General features: G+C 55.3%; 1 protein-coding gene across 1 annotated transcript in view; it reads left to right on the top strand.

Moving 5' to 3' along the window:
* KLHL29 (kelch like family member 29) overlaps positions 1-24429 on the top strand; it is a 310448-nt gene that overhangs the window by 279245 nt on the left and 6774 nt on the right. The window contains exons 6-11 of the mRNA XM_060027621.1: positions 6363-6501; positions 15505-15707; positions 16861-17120; positions 19814-20012; positions 20155-20337; positions 20543-20723. Coding sequence (XP_059883604.1) covers positions 6363-6501; positions 15505-15707; positions 16861-17120; positions 19814-20012; positions 20155-20337; positions 20543-20723 — 1165 coding nt within the window. The remainder of the gene's footprint in view (positions 1-6362; positions 6502-15504; positions 15708-16860; positions 17121-19813; positions 20013-20154; positions 20338-20542; positions 20724-24429) is intronic.

Here is a 24429-nt window from a genome sequence, read left to right as displayed (position 1 = left end):
AAGCTGGAGCCCAGCTGGCTCTCAAGGCTGATTCTGAGCCCAGTACTTCTTTGGAAGCGGAGAAAGGGGTGGTGTGTATATCTGATGGGTGGGAGAGGGAAAAGGAGGAAGGGCAGCATCCGGCTTGGCAGCCCGGCCGCTCCCTGACCGGCTATGGCAGAAGCAGCAGGAGGCTCTGTTTGTGTAAAGCCATCATTTGTCCCCGCGGTGTCGGCACATGTCAGGCTCCTGGTCCCGAATGAATTATCCTCTGGGTGTGCATGAGAGCCTTCGCTGTGCTCTCTCAGTATATTTCACAACTGCTCTGAGTTTATAATTTTTTCGGGTCCTTTATCAAATAGGTGTCATAAATACCAGTGGAGTCACGTGCATTTATCACCTAGCTGGGTTCTTACTTGAGCTCTGAAAAAAATTATTTGGCCGCACAACCTTTCTCGGGGCTCTGATTTAATGGACTCTGCTGCAAAGCCACTGAAATTCGTTGCCTTTTAATATTTGACATCTCTTCCTCTTTATTACCACCTCAGACAGCCCTTCTAGTCCAGCTGGAACGAGCCCATTAGTCTCTGACAAATAACTTGTGTCGTTTGGTGAAAAATATGCAGAAGTTTGGCTGCAACCTCATCTCCAGTGTTGGTTCTGTTTGCGGCCTCACTCTCCTCTAAGGAAAGCATCCAGCCCCGGGCAGACCCTTCCTAGTGTCTCCTTTCCCTCTGATGTCACTTGCTGCTGGATCCACAGAGCAGGTTTACCCTAACCACAGATAACGGAGTTTGAGACAGGGTGTTTAGAGATGTCCGTGTGGGGTTAAGAATTAGCCTCATAGCAGCACTCTTCACAAGAGCTCAAAGGGGGAAGCAACCCAGGTGCCCACTGACAAGTGAACGGATACGCAAAATGTGATCAATACATACAATGGAATAGTATTCAGCTTTTAAAAGGATGGAAATTTTCACATATGCTACAACATGGATGAACCCTGAAGACATTATGCTAAGTGAAATAAGGCAGTCACAAAAAGACAAATACTGTATGATTCCATTTATATGGGATGCCTAGGGTAGTCGAGTTTAGAGACAGAAAGTAGAATGGTCATTGCCAGTGGTGGGGAAAGAGGGGAATGGGAAGCTGCCCTTTAATGGGTGCAGAGTTTCAATTTTGCAAGATGAAGAGTTCTAGAGATTGACTGCCCAGCAGTGTAAATGTATTTAACACTACGGAACTTAAGAATGGTTAGGATGGTAATTTTACAACAACAGCAAAAAGAATTAACTTCAAACTGCACCAGCAAGCGAGAGAATGACACAGAGGAAGTTCTCTGAGCACTTGAGTTCATCATCTGTTCATGCCTTTGATATCAGTTAGCTCTTGCAGCATAACAAACAGTTCTAAGGTTTAGTGGCTTAAAACAACAACCACTTATTTAGATTATGCAATTTGGGTTGGGCTCAGCTGATCTGGGTTGGGCTCAGCTGATCTGGGTCAGGCTCAGCCGATATTGGTGGGGGTCTAGCTGGTGTAAGCGGCTCATCTGTGAGGGCTCACCTCTGCTCCACGTGGTCTCTCATCCTCCAACAGACTAGCCCAGGCATGATTATATGGTGGTGGTGTCAGGGGTCCTGAGAAAATGAGCAAAAGCAAGTAAAGCTTCTTGAGACTGTGGCTCAGAGTCACAGTGTCCTTTCAACCATGTTTTAGGGTCCAAAACAAGTCATAAGACCAGTCAAGATCCAAAGAGTGGGGCAAAAAGGGTGGAGTTATCCACCCTTTGATGATGGGAGGGGCTGCAAAGAATGTTTGCAATTTACCATAACGACTATATATATATACTCCAGGACCTGTGCTAATTGTTGAAGATAAAAATAAAAAGAAAATACAATCTAGTGCAGGAGACATCCATATAAATAAATAATTACATAGTATGCTCTAAATAAGTAAGCACAGGACGCCGAGGTGGGCGGAGGGCAAGGAGATCTGGCAGGAATAGGGGAAAGAGGCAAAGAGGCCTGGGACAAAATAATACTTTAACTGGTGTTGCAAGATAAAATGGTAATTAGCCAGAAGAAGCAGGGAGGAAGAAGGATCTGGGCAGAGGGGCAGAGAGGTGAGTGAAGGATGGAGGGGGACATGCCTGGGGTGCAGTGAGGCTTCAGTGGGGAGTGAAGGGCCCACCGGGGAGGGGAGGGGCTGGGCGTTGTTGGGGGAGGCATCACAGAGGGCCTTGTTCCCACTACCCAGCCTTGCAAAGTTTATTTAAGCAGGGGCTGATGGGAACTTCCCTGGTGGTCCAGCGGTTAAGACTCTGCACTCCCAGTGCAGGGGGTCCGGGTTCGATCCCTGGTCAGGGAGCTAAATCACTCATGCCACAACTAAGACCAGGCGCAGCCAGATAAATAAATATTAAAAAAAAAATGCAGAGGTTGATGGTCAGGCTGATGTATGGAGAGAGCTTGGAGGGGAACAGGCCAGAAACAGGGAGACGGCCTTAGAGGCTGCTGCAATGACTCAGGTGAGGGATGGCGGCGCTGGTGGAGAATCGATGCAGAGGTTTCTAGGTGGTAAAAGAGGCAGGACTGGGTGGGGAGGGGTCAGGGAGAAGTCTAGTAAACTGGTGGGTGTGAGCTTTCTACCAGATGGTCTGAGTCAGGGGAGTTCCCCAAGGAGGGGCAAGGCAAAAGGCACAGGGCAGCCACTTGGGTGGGCAAGGCAAGGGTGTGGGGTCCCACTCAAAGCAGGGAAGACCAGAAAACAATTCCCTGATGCCAGCCAACAGGGAGGGACCTTGAGGTCAAGACTTCTCCTCCTTCACAAGCCCAAGGCAGCCAAATTCTGCAGGGCGCTGGGATGCGTGCGGCTGGAGTCAACTCTGAGGACGCAGCCCCTGCCAGGCTCTGCCCTGAGGCCTGCAGACTGTCCAACCTGGGCACCGGCATGGCTTGTCCAAAGGCTTCCCCAGGAACCCACAGGCCTCCAAGCCCCTCAGACATTAAGGAGTTGTCCTTGCCAATATGGGGCGGGCAGGAGGGTAGTTTGTGCCCGGAGCCAATACTGGTTTCCTCCCGTGGACCCTCGGCCGTAATGTCCCGAAATGCCAGCTCTCCAGCTGGGCACTCAGGGGGCAACAGTAAGCACGTACCAGCTGATCAATACTTTGAATGTACTTGGGGCCCTGCTGTGAAAAGGAATCCCCTGGTGAGCCCTTTCATAAACTGAAAAATTCTTCTGAAACTGAGTAATCTTGCCCAGTTATTAAATCCAGATTTCCACAAAATGAGAGTAGGAAGAGCCTACAGTTATGATGACCTGGATCTCCAAGCACCACCTCTCAGATCCGGCCCGGGATTCCCAGGGAAGCAGGCGTTGAGGCTGGGTCTGGGGCTGCAGATGTAATCGTTGCCGGAACCTTGGTTTGAAATAAAATCTTCCAAAACAATCAGAATACTCTGGGCCCAGAAGGAGTGGCGTTCTGTGTAGCGCTGTGTTCTCCCGGCCCCCTGAGCACGGTTAACTCAAGAGGCATGTGGGGCTGCGTCCATCCCTCAGTGCAGCGTGACAACTGGGGCCACCAGAGCAGGTGCCCGTGGGTGCTTGAGGGAATTGAGCACCAAAAGCTGGAGCAAGTTGCCCAGGGTCACCCAGCCAATTAGTGGCAAAGCTGGAGCAAGAGTCAGGAATTCCAGCCCAGAACTCTTTTCCCCCCCAAGGGATTTCACTCAAAAACATGACATCATCCATCTGGCTCATGGTTTGGGAATGAACTCAGTTGGTGGCTCTTTTTGGAGCTGATGTGTGAGCGCAGCAGTTCAGCCTTAACCCAGCCTGACCCTGTAGGCCCTTCCTGTGTGGGATCCACCCCGGCAATGTGCTACACGTCCCCACTGCCACCTCTCCCCAGGCATCCCACGGCCCTAACCCTAGGCCCACAACTCAACTCATCACCCCCTCCCTTCCCGATGTCCCCCCCAGAAGCCCGGACATGGTCCTCACACACCCCCCACCCGCCATGGTCCCTCCAGGATGGATGGCCGTGGCATCCACAGCCTAAATACTTGTCTTTCTCTGTCCCTCCGTCACCGCTGTAGTTCAGGCCTTTGTCACTTCTCACTTGGATTGCAGAGTGACCACCACCATCAACAAAAACATGAAAATGACCACCGTTGAGTGTTTACCATGTGCCGGGCCCACGGCTCACAGCTTACCGCGGGCCAGCTCCTTTAACCTCCACCAGAGCGGGAAACTGAGGCTTTGGGGATGCTGCGTAACTTTCCCAAGGTCACACAGCTGATAGGAGGCAGGGTTCAGGTTCTCCCTCAGGCCTGGCTCTGAGGCCCAGCTCTCCACAGGGTGCTTTCCTGCCCCCCATTCGGAGTCTACCCTTGTCACCCCTCTGCACAGAATCCCTGCTGACTCCCTGGTGCCCATAGCATTAAGCTCGAGCCCCCTCACAGGGCTCTTGGGATCTGACCCCTCCTGTCCACCCATCACATCTCTGTCTCTCCCCCAGCCCTTGAGTCTCTCCCCCCGTATCTACCCCACAGGTGCCCTCCACGCCCTCAGCTGTTGCTTTGGGTCCTGCTGGTTTCCCTTACTCCAGGCTCCACGGGGAGCCTTTAGAGACCCCAGCCAATGCCCCCGCAGGACACACACCCCTGCATGTGCCCTGCAGCGACTCCAGCTCAGCCTGATGTGGGGTTGGTGGGGACAGTGATTCAGCATTGCCCGACCACCTCAGCCCCCCATGTAGGGTGTGCTCCAGGGCCCCCCCTTCCCACCGTCTTCCCTGGTCTTCAGCAGAGCTGGAGCCCAGTATGTCCTCTCAAAGAAGGGCCTGGCTGACCTCAAAGCCCACAAGCCCTTGGCCATCCCCGGGCCTGAGCATCTGATCTTCACCCAGCTCTGGGAGTAGAATGGGGGCCTCCATCCCCGTTTTACAGACGTAGAAACAGAGGCTCGGGAAGTACCAGGGCTTGTCCACAGTCACAGTGTCCGGGGAGGAGCTGGGCTCAGCAGGGCATCTTGGTAGGCACCCAGTGCTGGCCCAAGAGGACAGAGATGACTGGTCAGGCTGGAGCAGGGCACACTGGAGGGTAATTCCGGAACACCAGCCAGGGTGCAGCAAATACCCACGCGGAGGGCTTGAGGTGCTGGTGCGGGACTTAGAGGGTGGGGCTCAGTTCTGCAGACCACCCTCTCCCATTCACCTGCTGAACAGTCTAGGTCATTCTGGCCCAAGGATCTGGACCTCTGATGTCCGGCAACCAGCACTGCGAAGGGCAGGCTCTGTCCATGGGCCCGTGGGGTGCGGGGACAGGCCGGTAGGGCGAGACTGTTGGGAGCATTACTCATCTGAAGGCCTTAACTTTGCAAGTGAAAGAGTTTATATAAACTGAGCAGGGCAGCTGTCAGGCTCTCCTCCTTCCCCATTCTGAGCCTTGATGTGGGTCTGGGAGAAGCTTCTGACATCCCCAGGTTCGGAGCCCATGGACCTGGGGCACTCTCCGTGCTGGCCCCAGGTGGCCAAGCCACCAGGCAAAGGTAGGTGTGTATCAGGGTGGGAAGTCCCCTGAGGCCACTTCCTGGGACTTCCTGGGGCTGCAAGCCAGGCTCCCCTGTGCTGAAGACCCAGGTGAAGGGTGGGGCTCCTGAGATAACCCAGGAAGTGGGAGGAGGTGCAGACTATCCCTGCCCCTTGCTTGCTTCCCCTCCTACCCCCTCATCCCTGCATCTGTCCCGGAAGTGTGAAAGGGAAGTGCTCGTCAGGCCCCCACTCCACCCGTCCTTTCTCGGGGGCCCCTCCCCAAGAAGCTCGCCCCAGCCATGGCTGTGAGTGTCTAACATAAGGGATGCTGTTTTTGCAGGTTTTGTGGTTTTTATTCCTTTGAACCATATCCAGCCCATCTTACATCACAACGCCATGCTTTACTTGGTATCAAATACATCAGCACTCATTGGCATTTGGAGAACTTGTTGCGTAGTTAAATTACAGTTTTTAGTTGTTTGTGATGATGTATTCTCTCTGTTTCCGGTTGTCAGTATGGGAATCTTTTCTCCCAGACTTTCAATTTCTGGGTTTGGTTTTTTTTTTTTTTTTTGTGGGGGGGTTTCGTTTGTTTCGTTTTTCTGTATTTGTTTTTTTGCTTTTGAAAGTCGTTATTTCTTTGGTTACGTAGCCCCTCCCAGTTGCTGCTTGTTTACGCATTATGTTTGTGACCTCTTTTGACTGTCAGTGTTGAGCCAGTCTTGCCAAGAAACAGTGTCAAGTATTCTCCTATTTCTCTACTTCTTGAAAAAAAAATTTTAATTAAAAAAAAAAAAAAACTCTTAATGGGAACCTGGCCCTGTCTGTCTTCTCTGTTCTGCAGAAATGTTGAAGGAATTGAACCAGCAGCGCAGAGCGAAAGCGTTTACAGACCTGAAAATTGTTGTTGAAGGCAGAGAGTTTGAAGTCCACCAAAATGTTCTAGCTTCCTGCAGCTTGTATTTCAAGGACCTGATTCAAAGGTTTGCCTTCCTTCCAGCTGTGGTCGGGTCTGTTCCTTTGTAGGACGCTTTTGTGTCGCTTTTCTCCTCCCCTCTCTTGCAGGTTCCTGAAGCGTGACTCCCTGTCACAGAGCCAGTAGCCATCTCTCCTCTGCCCCCTCCTCCCCCCCCAGTGCCCTCTCACACACAGCCTCAGAGCAGCCACTGTCCCCGGCCCTGCCCACACAGCTTTGCTGGTCTCCAGGGGCCTCTGCCAGCAGTAGACAACACCCTGCCCCACCCGCCGAGGATCCTGCTTTCCCAGTGGCTCACAAGCCCTCCCTGAGATTAGGAGGACTGCAGACTCCACTTTAAGGGACCACTTGCACGCTGCCCCCACTGGGCCAGCACGTGTCCCCAGCACCATCGTCACTGCTGTCGATAGTGAACTTAACGCCAGGAAAGCACTTCGACCAGACCATCCCCCACCGAGGAGCACGAGGCACCCAAGGGGTCGCTTTTCCCCAGCCAGAGTCAGGGAGGATTGACTTGTAGCTAAAGCCTCATTCACACTGCATGTCTTGATACTTGTACTCGGAGCCTAAAACCGGCGCTATCTGAGCACAGACCAGGTGTGTCCTAAACACGGTCTCTCTCAGCCTTCGCTCCCCTCCCCTTCTGCCCTCTGCCCTGGCTATTTCTACCTGAATGAGTCTTAATGGTGCATGAGCATTTTTTTTTCCATTATGTTGATTTTTTAATTTGTCTGCTTCATACCCTTGCAAAGACGTTAGGGGCCACCTTCTAGCGCCTTAGTGAGGGAGAGCAGCCGAGGGGGCCGGCCCAGGGTAACGCTCCTGTTTCTCTCACCCATCAGCAGATTAATGCCGCTGCTCATTTTGCCTTGCAGCCTCTCCGGGGCAGACGCTGAGCCAGGACTGTGCTCAGAGAGGGAGGACAGGACCTCTGCTTGCTTCCCAATGCTGTGTTTGGACTTGCCAACTAACCCCAGAGTGACTGTGTTTTGTTTCAGGATGGCACACTGGCTGGCATCTCCTTTCCAATCTGCTGTGTCCTTTCACTTAGAGCTGAGCTACCCGGCGTGCGAGCCCCGCCGAGCCGCGATGGCCCCAGCCACGCAGGAAGGGGCAGGCTCTTTGTGACTTCCAGTCTCACGGACAGCTCGGGTCTCCCACCCCCAGTGCTTGGGTTCTCTCTGTCCGAGCACAGGGGTCAGGGGCATGAGCTCTGGGGTGAAGGGGCACGGCCAGTGGCCTCTTCAGGCCAAGGGAGGGCTTTGTGCTGCCACTCTTGGCAAATTCTCAACCGACGGTGACCAGCAACTGGCCACTGGATTGCAGGTGTGGCATCTTAGGCCTTGGTCCCTGATCCAGATCAGTTGGAGAGCACAGAGGTGGCAGGATGCAGGGACAGGTTGGTACTGAGCGATGGCCCAGCCCTGGGCTAGAAAGATGTGGGCAAGGGAGCACAGGAGCTCTTTGACTGTCTTCAGAGACCTAACATGTAAACCAAAACCTTGCACACAACAGAGAAGAGATACCACTAGCTGGGAACCCAAAGTAGTGAACGCTTCTTGGACAGACCAAAAAGAAGGAGGAAGAACATTCCAGGCAAAGGATGGGTTGTGAGGAATGTTCTGGAATGCAAGGAATATTCTGGAATGTTTTAGAATATTCCAGGCAAGGGATGGGTTGCCTGGAATAAAAATTTGAGGACAGAGACAGTCATGAGCAGTGGGGATGGGGAGATGGCCTTCTCAGAGATAGGTTGAGCTAGGTTGGGATGGGCAGACAGGCCCTGACCTCCAGGCTAGGGCCCCGGGCTCAGTCTGAGGGTGTGGAGGCCGTCAGGGTAAGTGGAGTGGGGATGCCTACCTTCAGGCAGGATAACTGCAGGATGTGCCTCAGTAACCCTAACGGGAAAAGATGGGTGCAGGAGCTGAGAGGCAGTCGCCGGAGGAGAGAGGGCAGCCTCTTGGGAGCTGGGAGACCTGGGTTCCACATCTGACTCTGCCACTCATCCTATGACCCCAGGCAAGTCACGTCCTCTCCCTCAGGCCTCGGGTTTTCTCATCTGTAATAGAGGAGGTTGGTTCAAATGATGTCCAGGTTTCCGTCCTGCTCTGACATCCCAGGGTGACAGTGAAGGGATGGGCAGGGCTTCCCCAGTGCAAGCACGGGGACATGAGAAGGACAAAGTTACAGGCAGGCAGGTCCATGGACCAAGGGCAGGGGAGAGCTAGGGGGAGGTGATGCACTGAGCGTTTGGCATGTCGAGTTTTAGCAGCCTGAACACACCCAGGTAGAGACAGCTGGTAGGCAGCCAGACGGATGGATCTGAACCCAGAGAGGTCTGAGGTCTGTGGAGACAGGGTTGTGTCTTCAGCGTACAGGAGGTTCACTCAGCGGGAGAGGTGGCCACAGCAGAGCCCCAATGTGCCCCTTCAGTTCAAAATCACAAGCTTAATTTGCAGCCAATTTAAATTTGACTCCTCTCGTCCTAACCATGAGCACACGTCACCATCTCTGCCGATAGCTGCAAACAGATCCCTTCCATGGGGAGGATAGCAGACTTTCTTCCGGAAGGTGATTTCCCTTCCGGCCGTGGAAAATCCTCAAGAATTTCACATTCTTAGTGATCGGGGAGCAGCTGATGTTGCACATCATTTCAGTCTCCTCGAGACTGTGGAGCCTCCAAACCTGTGACCCTGGAGACTTAATGTGCAGTGGCCCAAATGGCCCAGCAGGGGAGACGGGGCCCTGCCCGCCGAACCCCAGGCAGGGTCTTCCCTCTCAGGCAGCTGCACTAACCCAAGCAGAGGGTGTGGGGACAATCCGTGGGACATGACACGCTGGTCCTTACCTTCGTGAGGGCCTAGGTGAACACCGTCAGAGGTGGGGGGCCCAACCTCTGCCGTCCTGGAACCCCCCAGGCCTCGAGGCTCGGACTGGACTCCCTCCCACCTCTAGCCTGGGGCGGGTGATACATTCACCGCTTTGGCCCCACTGAGGACCCTGTCCCAGCCCCAGCCCCAGCCCCAGTGTGGATGCCCTCACCTGCAGCCACAGGCCAGCAAACAAGCAGGAGCCCCTCCCAGGCACAGGTCTTGTGAGAATCACTGGATGGGGTGGGTCTCTGCCCTCGGGGGGCCCACGGTCTGGGCGGGGAGAAAGTGTAAAGAAGTGTGTCTGGGAGAGCAGGATGAGGGTAGCAGTGGAGGTTTGGAGCTCCCAGGCCGAGTGCCTGACGCCACAGGGGGAGGGGCATTCGGGCACAGTGCCTGGGAAGAGGTGGCGTCTGGCTTGGGTTTTGAACCCAGAGGGCAATTGGCCAGGCAGGTGAGGGCAGGGCCTCGGGACAGCAGGGGGTGAAGGCAGCGCGAGTGACCTGGTGTCCCTGCAACGCCAAGTGCGAGGTGAAGACGGAGGGAATGAGGCGGCGCGGGAGGGGGGAGCCGGGTCATGGGGCTCTGTTTTAAGCCTGGGGTGTCATGGTCAGACTTGCAATTCATAAAGGTGACACTTGGACCGTGAGTGGGAGAGCCGGGTCTCAGAGTGCCCTCTGGACCAGCCTCTGATTCCCCTTCGGCCCATCAGCCCCCCATCAGCCCCCCCACCCCACCAGCCCCGTGGCCGTGCAGACTTCCTGCCCAGAGCCCCATTCTCCAGGCTCCGGGCCGACGCCCACTGTGTCCACCTGTTCCTCCTTCACCTGGGCTCATGCTTTTGCCGAGCCTGCAACAGCTTCTTGCCCTTCGTCTTCCCTTATTTAGTTTCAAACTCTAGTCTTCTTCCTCTGACAAGGGCAAGATCCAGCCCACAGGGAGCCTTGCTGAGATGTCTAACGTCATCCTGCAAACCCTCCCCCTGACCCTGAGGGGCAGGTGCCATTAGTACCCCCATTCTACAGGTAAAGGGATGGAGGCAAGAGAATTTTAGGTAAACGGTAGATCTGGGATTTGAACTGAGGTCTGACTCCAAAGCTCATGCTCTTACCATCACCCATTTGCTAGCCCAGGGAAGAACAAAACTGCACTTTTTGTTTGTGCACAATTTGTAAGGAAGGGAAATAAAATCTCAGTGTTGACAGTGTAGACAGATATGCAAGGAAAAGGGATGCAGAGTGTGTGTGTGTACTCGTGCACGCGTGTGTATCTATTAGAAACACTTGTAAACTGCCCACAGGATCTGCCCAAGAGAAGACACAATCCCCCCCTGAGACAGGTACCTAAGTGGCAGGACCTCTCCCTCACACCCAGGAGGGGCCGGGTTCCCTGGAGTAAGGGCTGGAAGGGGCTCGAAGAGGCCAGGAGAAGAGCACACGAGGCCATGGGGAAGCTCAAAGCAAAGCCCAGGCCGAGACAACTGGGCTGCCCCACCATCCATCTGTTGCCCTATCTGAGTCCCTATGAACCAGGTGAAAACCCAGCAGGAAAAGGAGCTGCAATTCTGTCTTTGGATAATGTGAAGGCTAGTGCTGCGTAACAAGCAGGCCTCACCTGCATCTCAGCTGGAGGGGGAACCCCAGGAGGACTGAGTGGAGGAGAAGACTGTGGGCTGAGCCTCCTTCCAGGTTTCAGGAAAGAAGGAGGATAGGTTTGAGCAGACTAGACCTAGTGGGGTCCTGGGGATGCAGCCCCCAAGTCACAAGAGTCACTTCTCAACCCCAGCAAGCAGGACCTAGGTCTGCCCTGGACTTTCTCTTTGGGATCATAGAGGAGAAGTCCCTTCACTTGTCCCCCAGGAGCCAAGGAGCTCTGGGGGATGCTTGGTGCCACCAGGGGCACTGGCTGCCCTCACTGGCTGGGTGGGCTGCAGGCCCCATCAGAGGGGACGGGACTGTTCTTTAGAGACAGCAGGGACACTGCCCTCCCTTCCGAGAGTGTGGGAGGAAATGTTCAGCCCCAGAGGAGCACTGCCCCCTGGTCCCACCAGATGGGACAGAGACCTGGCGTTCTACCTTCCAGCGGAAACCCTCATCTCGCTAAGCCTGTGGGAGCCACCGACGTGTTTGAACTGTATCCTCTTTTCATAGTAAATGAAAACAGATGGACAAACTGATTTTGTGCAGGTTGATTTTCACAAGCCCCACGTGTAGACTCTGGGCTTCTCGCTCCAGCTCCCTCTCCAGAGGAAGCTAAAAGGATCTCTCTAATTGAGTGGCACAGACCCGGGATGTAGGGGAGCCCAACAGACATTAACGCAGTAGTCAAGCCATATGCCTTTGCCCTCCTTCCCTGAGACGCTGGGCATTTGTGGGTGGCAGTCTGCCCCCTTTTCTGGGAGAATAGAGCAGTGTGACTAGAAGAGCAGATAGTCACACATCCCTAATGCTGGCAGAATGACATGAGCCAGACTTATTGCCAGGAAAGTCCTCAGAGCCAATGAGTCTGGTGTGTGCTTGTGTTTGTGCCCTGGAGCTGATGACACACTTGAGTGCCTCTCCGTGGGGCAGGGTGGGCATCATGTCAGGAGGGTGAGGTCACCCTCCTGAGCAGAGCAGGGTACCATCCACGTTCATCCCTGCTCCGTGACTGTCCCCACCCACCACTGCCCCAACAGTTCCAGGTCCAGCTTGCAAAATGAAAGCATCTGATCACTGAGGTGTGTGAGGGGTAGATGGGGCACTCTGTCCTGAATTCTGGAGAAGGCAGTTCTTATCCCACGTGAGTGAATTGTTAATGGCAGGGTCGCAAACATCCTGATATTGGGGCTGAGGCATTCCCAGCACATCCACAGACTTAGGCCTGCCAAGCAGAGGATGTGTCCCACACCTTAGAGACACACCCCATCTTGGGAGAAGGTGACCCCAGGAAGTTTTAGTTTTCTGATAGAACCTGTGGACTGGGCAGCTCCAGCCTGACCCTCACTCCCATGCTCCGACCCCCAATTGTCGGGTCCATAGCCCCACCCTGATAAGGCTAAGGCTGCCCGATCCTGCCCTGCTCCCCCTTCTCCAAGGTCATATCATGACCCCGATTGCCCAGCAGCTCCCCAGATACTCCATGGGGCTGAGAGAAATGGGATGCTCAGACCCCCAGACCCAGCTCAGGAGAGGGACGGAATGGTTATCTGGGGAGGACACAACTCCCCACTGGTGACCAGGGCCACCCATCAAGGGCGATACCTCCCAGGGGGTCCTTGCTCAGAGGGAAGAGGTCTAAGGAGCACAGAGGTCCCGTCCCAAGACAGTCTGATGGTCAGGGTTGGAAAGTGGCCACTGGCCTACCTCTGCCCCCACAGCTGTCCAGCCACACAAGAATGCCTGTGTGGACCATAAACATGCCTGTGCAGGGGAGCTGCACGAGGCCTCACTGTCGGGGGCCTCTCTTCCTCCAGATCTTGAACTCAGTCACGTGACAAAGTCTTCATCCCATCCCCAAGAGTTCCTCATTCCGAGAGGAATGGTCAGTCAGCTCACAGTGTCTGGCATCTGGCCCCAGGGGCCTCCAGCCACTCCCCACAGGTTGACCAGCGGCCCTCTCCTCTCCACAGGTTGCCCCCATGGGAAGTGGGGGGTCTGGAGGAGCAGAGCCTCAGCTGAGCATCACAGGAACAGTGGTCCTCTTCAACCCTGGACAGAACCTGCAATGGTTGACATCCCATGAGCCTCCCCAAGCAACCCCTTGGCTCCTAGCCATGCGAGCATCACCTTGTCCCCAGGACCCTCTCCCTGGCTCAGATTCTGGGCAAGACAACATCTCCCCACAAGTGCAGCCATGCAGGTCCCATCAGACTATAACTCAGGGCCAGGGGTTCCGCTGGCCTTCCATCTACCCAACACCCGTCCTCACAGGGTTGTTCCTTGGTTCTCGGGGTCACAGGTCACATGCATTTCAGTGCGTGCGTGTGCACGTGTGTGTGCACATCCTAAAGTCCCACCTCAGCTCTTCACTGATTTTGTGCTGAGGACTCGTGGGGAGACTGGAGGGCTGGCCAGAGGGGGAGGCAGCAGTGGCTGTGAGCCTTGGGAGAAGGGGAGCAGCCCTACTTTGGCCTCATCAGCCCTGCCCTGGCTGTGGCCCAACGTGACCTCTGCAGAGCATGAAGGGCGTGGGGGTGAGGGTGTGGAGGCCAGAGAGTGGCAGGTCGGAAGGAAGGCAGAGTAGAGTATGAGGTTGACCAGATGGCCCCGGAGGCCTGGGGTGTGGAGAATGCCTGTGGTTTCAAGTGATCACATAATAAACCATTTTTATACTTAACAAAGTCACCCAAGCATGGGACTCCATCCTAACAGGAGAACACTAGGTGTGTTAAGACACTTTAAAACTCACACACACTGTGTACATCTATGGGTTTGAGAAGGGGCTCTGCTCAGACCCTCTGTTTAGCCTGTACCTTTCCGCTCAGCTTTCTGGCCCTGCCCAGGGCTCGAGGCAGAATGAAGCCTTCAGGGCCCTGGTCAGATGAGCCATCCTACGTGGAGGTGCAGAGTGGCACCCCTGGGAGGGGGCCCTGGACGCAGGCTCACTGCTTCACCTGTTCCCTGCCAGGTCATATTTGTATTGTAAAGGCCATGGGAGGCCAGTGCCTAACCGGAGAGAATGTTGCTCAAACGGTGGCATTTCAGGTTCTGTCGTGTAGAGCAGAGTCTCCCAGGAAGGTATCTTCCAGCCTCTGTCACTTGAACTCTATGGGACTTTGGACCTCATCCAGTTCAGTCCTCTGTTTTGCAGATAAGGAGCCTGAGGGCCAGAGAGACCAAGGCTGCCCGCCTGTCGGTGGCAGAGCTGGGGCACCCAGGTCCCCTAACTCCCTGCTTACACGGGAGTCGGCCACTCTCTGGGGCCAGCCTGTTCACCCCCCGGACACCTGCACACCCCCACCGCCGGCCACAGGTGCACCCAAGGGACCAGTCACAAGAGTCTCGGCCCCTGGCCTCCTCAGGACAGGGTGGGGAGGCAGGGCCAGGAACGCAGAGGTCATTTCCCAGCACGTGGCTGAACCCAGCCCCCCCGGGCAGGACCAGGCTCAGTGCGGGTAGCAGGACAGGTCAGAGCGGCCGAGACCGCGTGCCAAGCCGATGGCCTCTGAGAACCCTGCCTCCCTCCTAACTCTCTGGGTGTTTCTCCTCTTGGTCACTTCTCGATTGGTGTTATTTTTGCTTCATCTTATCTGTTTCCTTCCAGGTCCAGCTTTAGGGTGCGGCTGCCAGGCCTTAGGAGCCTTTGCAATGGTTTTGTATTTCTGTAGACACCAGATATAAACATATTTATATATCTGTGTCCCTCCCCTGCTCCCCCCAGTTCACAAGCCCGATGCACACTCTACACGCAGGCCACTCTGACCTCTGACCCCGTGTTCCATGTGGCAGGAGGCCCCGCCCCGGGCCAGGTCCTAGGTCATGGCTGCTGGCTGTCTGTGGCGGAAGTCCTTGGTTGTTCTCCCTCCCCTCCTCCTGGCTCTAACCATTCTGTCCGTCTATCTCGTCTCGTCCTCAGTTTCCAAGCAATGTCATGAAGGGCTTCCTTTCCATGCCTAAAAGGAAACAATATGTTTTTGGAAAGAGGTGGGGTTGGAGTCAGGGTTCCGGGACGGCTTGGGGCCCTCAGTCTTCAGGGCAATCAAAGGATTGGCTGCGATCGCAGGCGTTTGGGAGCCTCAGTCACGCTGGAGATTCTCCCACTGGAGGCAGACGGGCCCCGCGGCCCGGGACCTGCCGGCCACGTTTTGTTTGGCGGAGACGCCGGGGCCAGCAGTGGAGCCGAACCGTATTGTTTCCCTTTGAGGCCAGTCTCGGTCCTCGTCCCCATCCACAGCTCATGCTTTTTGATTTGCATCTTTTTTTTGCATGGACATGCCGAGTAGTGATAAGCAGGGTTTTCTGTTCTTCTGGGCGTCTCTGGTCAGACTCTTCTCTTTCAGATCCCGTGTAAGGTCGCTAGGTTCAGGTGTGTCATTGCTGTGTCCCTTGAGTCCTAAAAGGAAGGGCGTGACTGAGGAGTGCAGGGAGACCTAGCCCTGTGAGGAGGCGGCGCCGTGGCCGCAGGGCGGCAGGTAAGGACACCCTGGTCTCTGTGCCTAGGTCGGTGCAAGACGGCAGCCAGTGTGGCCGGGAGAAGCTGGAGCTCGTCCTGTCCAACCTGCAGGCCGACGTCCTTGAGCTGCTGCTGGAGTTTGTCTACACGGGCTCCCTGGTCATCGACTCGGCCAACGCCAAGACCCTGCTAGAGGCAGCCAGCAAGTTCCAGTTCCACACCTTCTGCAAAGTCTGCGTGTCCTTTCTCGGTGAGCCGCAGGGAACAGTGCTGATGTGCAAACAGCTCAAAAACAGCAAGGATTGAGAGGAAAGGGCTGTGCGTGCCCAGCCAGACTGCCTCAGGGTGTAGCTGGATTCCACAGCAGTTTTAAGGTGATAATTCGGGTCACTGTGCACAAAGGCCTCCGCTCACTGGCGGACAGAGATGTTCTCTGCATTGCTCCTCTGAGGGCCAGAAAGGCCACACTGGGACCCCGGGCAGCCTTGTGAGGACAAATGGACCGAGAAGCCTGTGTGAATGGTCTGTTCATGGGGAGCCTGTGCCCTGGCCTCACAGCCCTGCTCTCTAAACACTGAACAAACTTGCTTCTATTAGACCCAGCCCAGAGAACACACTCACTTTACAGTTTGGAGCTGCCCAGTTCGGTGAGAGCAGGGAGAGGGAGGGGCAGAGACAGGAGTCACCAGAACCGGCCTGAGTGTGGAGTGAGAGAGGCAGGGATGGGAACAGGCCAGGTGGGGATGGCCAGGGGCCTGAGACGTGACCTTGGGGGAATGAGCCATCTAGAAGAGTCAGGAACCACAGCTCCTGAGTTGGGCCCACAAAAGTGATGGGCCTCCTGGGACCCAGACACGTCTAGACTAGAATAACCATTAGTCGGATCTCAGGAGCTCTGGCCAGACTGATCCCAGGTCTGGAGGTCAGGTTGGGTGAGGCCGAGACCCATGGGAGGTGGTGGGTGGGCTTATAAGGGGTGTTACTGCTACCATGACTCTAAAGTAGAAGGCTGTGACCCCAGACGTGCCTGTCACAATTATGGCGGACACCATAAGCCTCAGTGTGACCCCCCAAGTCCAGGCCTCTTCCACTCACAGGCACTGAAAAAGGTCCGAGCCCGGCACTGACACTCCATACCTCAGTCTCGGCCCTTCTGCCGGGACCTGCAGCAGCAGAGGGAGGCCCCGGGGAAGTCAGCATGAGATGGGGCAGAGAAAAAGCCAGAAAATGGATCTGAAGATCCAGGAACACAGGAAATGGGCTTGTGGGAACTCTGAATGCTGAAGGCGGGTCACAAAGACATGAGCTCAGAGAGGGATCCAGAGTGACAGGTGATGGGGACGGGTGGTGATCCCTTCCAGGGCCCTGCAGTCAGTGGTCCCGTCCTGTGCTCTTGCCCCCAGAGAAGCAGCTGACGGCTAGCAACTGCCTGGGGGTGCTGGCCATGGCCGAGGCCATGCAGTGCAGCGAGCTCTACCACATGGCCAAGGCCTTTGCGCTGCAGATCTTCCCCGAGGTGGCGACCCAGGAGGAGATCCTAAACATCTCCAAGGATGACTTCATTGCTTACATCGCCAATGACAGCCTCAACACCAAGGCCGAGGAGCTAGTGTACGAGACCGTCATCAAGTGGATCAAGAAAGACCCCGTGTCCCGTGCGCAGGTAGGGCCTGCCCCACCCCCACCCGGCTGCCCCTTCTCCCTCACAGTACAGGGATGGTGTCTGGAGCAAGGGGCCAGGAAATTAGAGGAGGCAGGGCTGCCTGGTCTGACCAGCAGTGGGAGCATCTGAGAGCCAGCAGGCCCGGGTAGGGAGCCTGGACCAGCTCCCATGGGTGCAGAGCGGTGAAGGGGGATGAGAGATGAGAAATCAGGCACTAGAGGGTTCTCTAGGGCTGGCATTACACCTGAAGGAGACCCAAGCCAACCGAGAGGCCGCAGGGCCAGGTGCGCAGCACCAGGACCCTGCAGGGAGAGAAGTGTGTGCCTGAGCCAGGGTGCCCTGGGCTCCCGTGAGCTCGGACCCAGCAGCAGGAGCCCCACCCACGCTCGGGCTGTTGAGAGGGTGGAGAGCACCTGGACCAAGCAGAAACCACGGCCCACCTGATGGGAGGGAGGGCGAGTCCCTCAGGGGGGACAGCTGAAGAAATCAGAGCCGGAGCCCAGGGCAGAAGGAAAAGAGAGCAGGGTCCGCAGGAGGGCCCTTGAGTTACAGGAAATCGAGCACAGCCCGGAAGGATCTCCGACCGACGGCCTTGCTTAGAACGGAATTACCTTGGTTCTAACGTGTGAGGAGCCCCCGGCCGTTAGTGCAGACACACAGGTAGCTCTCAGGAGAGCTCAGAGGCCCCCCAGAGAGCAGCAAATGGGAGGACAGAGTCAGGGAGGCGGGAGCCCAGAACGAGCTGAGGCAGCTGAGTGACACGTGACAGGGGCTACTTCGTTGCGTGCGGAACAAGAAGAGGCATGAGGGAGGGAGGGATGGGGCGGGCGGGGGCATTCACAGCCTTGGGTGGATACGGGACGCAGACATGGCTCTCCACCCCTGCCCCAGCCACTGGGCCCAGGAGAAGGCGGTCCTCTGACTGATCAGGCGGGGTCGGGGCAAGATTCATTTTCAGAGGAAGGAAGTCAGGTTGGGTGGCTGTAGTAATGACCACCACCGTCCACCACAATGCCCAAATCTGTCTCCAGCCCAGACCTCTGCCTTTGATTGTCTACTGGACACCTCCAGCCCATGTCCCCCAAGCCCCTCTAATTCATAAACCCCCAGACCTACACATCTTGTTGTGTTCCTTATTCCAGTTCTGCCCATTACCCATGGCAGAAGTTGAGAGTCCTCCCACACCTTCCACCTCCACTTGGCCACACACCACTGCCACTTGTGCCTCCTCTTACGAGAGCCAGCTTCTCTCTCTCCCCATTCAAGGCCCCTCATCTCACCAGGATGACTGCAGTCGTCTCCTGAGAGGTTTCCCCGCCTTCAGTCTCCTCCTTCCAAATTCATTCCCACCCTGCAGCCTCGTGGTCTTCCTAGGAGCATGTTTGGTCCTGTAATTTCTCTGTTTAAAGCCCCTCATGAGGGACTTCCCTGGCAGTCCAGCAGTTAAGACTCAGTGCTTTCACGGCAGAGGGCACGGGTTCGATCCCCGGTCCAAGACCTAAGATCCCACATGCCACGTGGCACGGCTCCCCAAAAAATTTTTAATAAAACTTTAAAAAATAAAAATAAATAAAGTAAAACCCCTCGTGAGTGCTCCCATCCACTCTGCAGGAAACACTACACAGCCCTTGGCAGACAAGGCAGGAGGTCAGCGGAGGCCAGTGCCTAGCTGACCTCTCCAGTCTCATTTCCCCCTGTCTGCTGCCCAACGCCCAGCAGAAGCCTCCTGCATCCAACTCCATAGAGTCCCCCAAATGCAACACTCTCTTTCACACTCCGATGCCTCTGTGTGTGCTTTGAATCCCTCCCCCTCCCCCACCCCCAGTCCGCCTTAGGCCTGGAAAAGTTGGCAATCCTTCCACACCCGGCTCAGATGGTACCCACTCTGGGGAGCCTCCTCTCCTGCACTCCCACAACCCCTATCTAGACTCTTGCTGTGGGAAGAGTCCTTTTATGTGATGGATCCCTTCCCCACCCTTAAACTCTGTATACCTGGAGGTCAGGGACCAGGTCTTATTGGTCTTTGCACCCCCAATAGCACACTCAATGCACGGCAAAGAGTGGTCACCGATTAGTTGTTGGATGAAACTAAAATACAGTGATGAGCAAAGAGTTTGCCAGACAAGAGGGAGATTCACATCAGTCCATGAAAAGCCTTTGATGCAGGTGAGGGAGTCCAGTACGTGCCACGAAAGGGGCTTGCTGGCGATGGGGAGGCACAGGTTCTGACGGTTCTGACTTGCAAGCGCGATGATCATCGTCAGCTGTCCTGGGCCCTCCCACCACCGTCAGCTGTCCTGGGCCCTCCCACCCCTTCCTGAGCTCCTGCCCCACCTCGTCAAGGATCAGGATCCTCATTTCAGTCCCCGGCAGCCTGGTGTGAAGCAGAGGCCCGTGACCTGGGTGGAGGCAGGGAGAAGGTGCTCAAGAGATTGATGGATGGCCCACCCCAGGGTCAGCCACAGCACGCCAGACCTCCCCCTTCCTTCCCTCCTCACCTCCTGCTGCCGGGAGCGCCCGTCAGCTCTGCCTAGGCCGGGGTGAGCAGTGTCGACACTCCCAAGCCAAAGGCACCCTCGAATTACCCCTTTTGCCCAGTCCCACACCTCTCGCTTCTTCCTTCTCAACACACTTCACAAGAGGTGATGCCACCTTATGATCTAAGAAGACCCCATGCCCCCTTGACCCCGCAGTACTCGGCGGAGCTCCTGGCCGTGGTCCGCCTCCCCTTCATCCACCCCAGCTACCTGCTCAACGTGGTTGACAACGAGGAGCTGATCAAGTCATCGGAAGCATGTCGGGACCTGGTCAATGAGGCCAAACGCTACCACATGCTGCCACACGCCCGCCAGGAGATGCAGACGCCCCGAACGCGGCCCCGCCTCTCAGCAGGTATGGCGGGATATGCCCCGAGCCCCCAAAGGCAGGCGCCACGCCATCAGCCCAACTCTGGGTGGTCCCCCAAGGAGGCACCAGGCACAGTTGCTGACACAGTGTCAGGCTATCCCAAGGGTGCCCATCCGTGTCCCTGCAGGTGTGGCCGAGGTCATCGTTTTGGTTGGGGGCCGTCAGATGGTGGGGATGACCCAGCGCTCGCTGGTGGCTGTCACCTGCTGGAACCCGCAGAACAACAAGTGGTACCCCCTGGCCTCACTGCCTTTCTATGACCGCGAGTTCTTCAGCGTAGTGAGTGCCGGGGACAACATCTACCTTTCAGGTGAGGCCCCTCAGGGCTGGGCTGGGGACCGGGCACAGACTTCCCCAGGGGGCCTCTCCCCACAGCAGGGTTAAGGAAGGCCAAGGCCACAAGTGTCTACTTTGCAGGGGAAGCCTTCTCCTCCTGCCCCCGGGGCTGCGCCTGCCCAGCCTGAGACCCTTCCTCACTCCCTGCCCACTCTCTGGACCTCCCATACTGCCCACAGGTGGGATGGAATCAGGGGTGACGCTGGCCGATGTCTGGTGCTACATGTCCCTGCTCGATAACTGGAACCTCGTCTCCAGGATGACGGTCCCCCGCTGTCGGCACAATAGCCTTGTCTATGATGGGAAGATCTACACCCTCGGGGGACTTGGCGTGGCAGGCAATGTGGACCACGTGGAGAGGTAAGGAGGTCACAGTCACGACAGGGGCATCCTCTGACATCCCCTGAGAGCTAAAAGCACATCACTCCTCCTCCCCAAACCCCACCCAATTAAGACCCACTGGAGACTGGACTTTTATTTATTTATTTGTTTATTTATGGCTGTGTTGGGTCTTCGTTGCTGTGCGCGGGCTTTCTCTAGTTGAGGCGAGCGTGGGCTACTCTTTGTTGCGGCGCGCGGGCTTCTCATTGCGGTGGCTTCTTTTGTTGTGGAGCACAAGCTCTGGGCACGGGGGCTTCAGTAGCTGTGGCTCATGGGCTCAGTAGTTGTGGCTCGTGGGCTCTAGAGTGCAGGCTCAGTAGTTGTGGTGCGTGGGCTTAGTTGCTCCGCAGCATGTGGGATCTTCTCAAGCCAGGGATCGAACCTGTGGTCCCCTGCATTGGCAGGCGGATTCTTAACCACTGCGCCACCAGGGAAGTCCTGATGGTGGAGTAGAAGCAAGAAGGGTAACAACTGTCCAGCCACCGAGACGGGACACTCTTGTCCCATTCAGGGGGCCTGACAAGCTGGAGGCATGAGAGCCAATGGTGCAAAAACACAGGATGGGCTTGGATGCCCTGACCAGGCAGTTAGGGAACTTACTGGGACCGGAAGTAGCAGCCCAGAGACTGGCTGGGATGTAGGGCTAAGCTGGAACCAATGGTCCAAATGTGCACCGCGCCAGTGGCTGTGCCTTCGTGTTCCTGCCAAGTGGAGGTGACACACGGGGGAGCTCCCTTCCTCCCTGCCTCCCACACCTCCAAGGAAATCTGCATGTAACCCAGAGAAGGGTCGCTGCACACAGGCCTGGCCAACCCTCTAGAATTCTCTAGAAGAGAATGTAAGTCATGTGTATAAAGCCTGCCCTCTGCTGGAAGCTCCAGGCTGGCTTCCTCACCTCGGCCCTTCGAAGCTGGCCGCACCTGGCGGAGGGATCCTGTGCAGGCAGGAGGGGAATAGGCTGGAGGCCGGCGCTTCTCTGGGTGGAAACAGTCTTCCTTTGAGACGGGGAAATGGATCATGCAGAGAACGGACACCTTGGAGAGAAACTGCAGAACGAGCTCAGATAGCTTTTTGAGTCAGCAGCAGGATGGGGGAAACTGCAGGGCAGTCCTGCTTTTGGAGAATCTAGTGCCCCAGAGAGTGACAAGTTAGGCTGAACTGGCCCCAAATTCCAACCCAGGGGGTCACGGCTAAGGTCACCGGAGCCTTTTTCCCATGTTCTTCCCGCACCCTGGCCCCCCCACCCTGGACCCCATTATCAGCTTCCCGTGTGATAGCTTCTCGCCTGCAGAGCCGCACAGACCCCTCCGTTTGTATTCTTCCCTCGATGGCTAATTGGACACTTGATAAATGTTACGGCAAAGATGGTTTCAGAGTGAGACAGGCTCTGGATTTTCACTGTGGGCTTTTAACTCCCCCAAGTGGAGCTCAGAGATGGCTCAGTAACAACATTTAATTGTCATATTGATTTGAAGATAATGGGGAATCCCCGTGTGATTATGAAGATATTAATACTGCTGTTGAACCTGGTTCAGCCCTGACGCCGACAGCCTTCTGTGGGACCCACTGCACACCCATCACTCTCCAAGCTTTCCAGAAGCACCAGGTTCCACTCGTTTGTGATCCACTATAAACACACGAAAATGAGACATTTTCTATGTAGGAGTAAACTGAGCTGGATCTGTCATCCTGTCTCGCTCTTATCAGCTATTTTTAATCTCCTAAGATGCTGATTACTCATTTTGCAAACTTGTTGATAAATACAGGGATTTGTTCAAGGATCAAATGCACAAAGAAGGGGAACAAACTCCACTCCTGTTGGGCCCAGGAGCAGTTCGCCCTGGCAGCTGGCTAGACCTTTGTTTCGCTGCAAAATCAGCTGGGGCACAGAATGGGCAAGACCACCCTGGGAACCCCAGGAGATGGAGGAGCAGTCCAGGACACGGTGCCCTGAGGCCTCCCCTAGTCCACTGGGATCTGTCAGCCGTCCTTGTATGGACAGGACACAGACCTGAAGGCTCTTGAGTGGAGGGTACATGGAAGGGGTGCCCACTGCTTCCCAAGGAGCATAGCTAGACCCCCTTTGGTCAATTTCTGTGCCACACAGTGACAATGATGAGAATTCAGGGTGACAGGAAGGTCGGGGGAATGGGGACAGACACGAGGACACTTTGTTCCCCAGGAAGCACTACGGGTAAAAATTGTTCTTATATTGATAATGAATGATATGTATGGTGCATTATAATTACCTTACTGTATTGCAGGACTAGAGCAAGATTATATAATTATAGTTTAAAACAACAGTGTAATAGACAAACCTGTATTATATCATTATATAAATAACTGGGTCTAATACTTTATAGCAATATATTGCAGTAGCTGTGGTTACTGGATAAATGATAGCAGAGCGCCGCACTCCGCGGGGTCATTTGCATGTCATTAGCATATCCTTCTCAAGCAGGAAGCTGACAGATTGAGCTGACGGGAGGGCTTGTGGCTTGGCAATCAGCCACCTGGAATAACAAGAAATTCACGTTTGGCAGAATGTGCCATTATACCGAAAGCCTGAAGACTAACAGCCACATAATCTTCCACTGTCTCCCAGCTCCTTCTGCAGCTCTTTGGATCTCTGCCACATCGGCTTAAAAAACATATCTGAACTTCTCATACTGTCCCAAAAGGCTCTTATTCCATTGCCTATTAGCCACGTATCATTCGTCTGGGGCTTAATTGAATCAGCCCCTGCTCCCCTTTCAGGTACTTGAGCTTCTTCTCAAATCCTGAGTCTGTGCAAGCACAGAGCTGGACGTCTCACAGCCAGGGGCACCAGCTAGGAGAGACCATCTTCCTGGGTCACTGAGCTGTGACCATGCAATGACTAATGCCTCAAGGAGGCTCACGAGGAAAAGTGGGCCCCGTGTGCTTCCCGGGAAAGGTGTGCTGGGAGAATCCCAAGTGTTGTGGTGCAGCAAGCCCACGGTGGAGGCCCCGCCTTGGGTCCAGAACCCACGAAAGAGCAGTGAACAGCGTGGTGAGCCGTAGATGGAAGATCCAGAGTGAATGCTTGTGAGGGTGGCCCTCAGGGAACAACTGAGAAACACAGCTGCCCCACTAAGAAAGACCTCAAAGATCCCGGTTCAGTGGCCCATTTGCTTAATGCCAAGTCTACTCTTGCCATCCGCTGTGTCTCTTCTCACGTTTTCCCTGCCCTGCCTGGAACTCATGTTCCATCACTTCTCCATCCTCTGACTTTGCCACTTTGTCCTACACCACAGATCCTAGAGACCTGGGCAAGCCTGTTCAATCCTCCCCTTTACCATCTCCACGCCTGCCCTCTGGGAGCTGATTGCTGGTGGAGAAAATCCCTCAGTCTTGTAGATTGGCCTCATGTGTATTGAAGTCTTCCAACCTCTACTGGATCCTCATGGTGCAGGGCATTTTTTGTGTTTCCCTTGTCAGCCGTTTCTCCCACTCTCAAGAGCGTGCGTCTCCCATCTTCACCTCTCTCCTCAAGGCTCTTACCCCACAGACTCCTCCAATACTTGACTCCTGCTTCACAGAGAAAATGGAGCCATCAATCAAGAACTCTCTCTTTTTCCTGCCATCACTCCTGCATATGTCCTTATGCTCATGACATCCTTGCCTTCCTCTCTCATGCCTAAATGGCCACCACTTCCCTGTCTAC

The sequence above is a fragment of the Delphinus delphis genome, chromosome 12 (genome assembly GCF_949987515.2).
Source record: "Delphinus delphis chromosome 12, mDelDel1.2, whole genome shotgun sequence".
Lineage (NCBI taxonomy): Eukaryota > Metazoa > Chordata > Mammalia > Artiodactyla > Delphinidae > Delphinus > Delphinus delphis.
The sequence above is the reverse complement of the archived record's forward strand: the minus strand, read 5'-3'. Positions and strand labels throughout refer to the sequence as shown.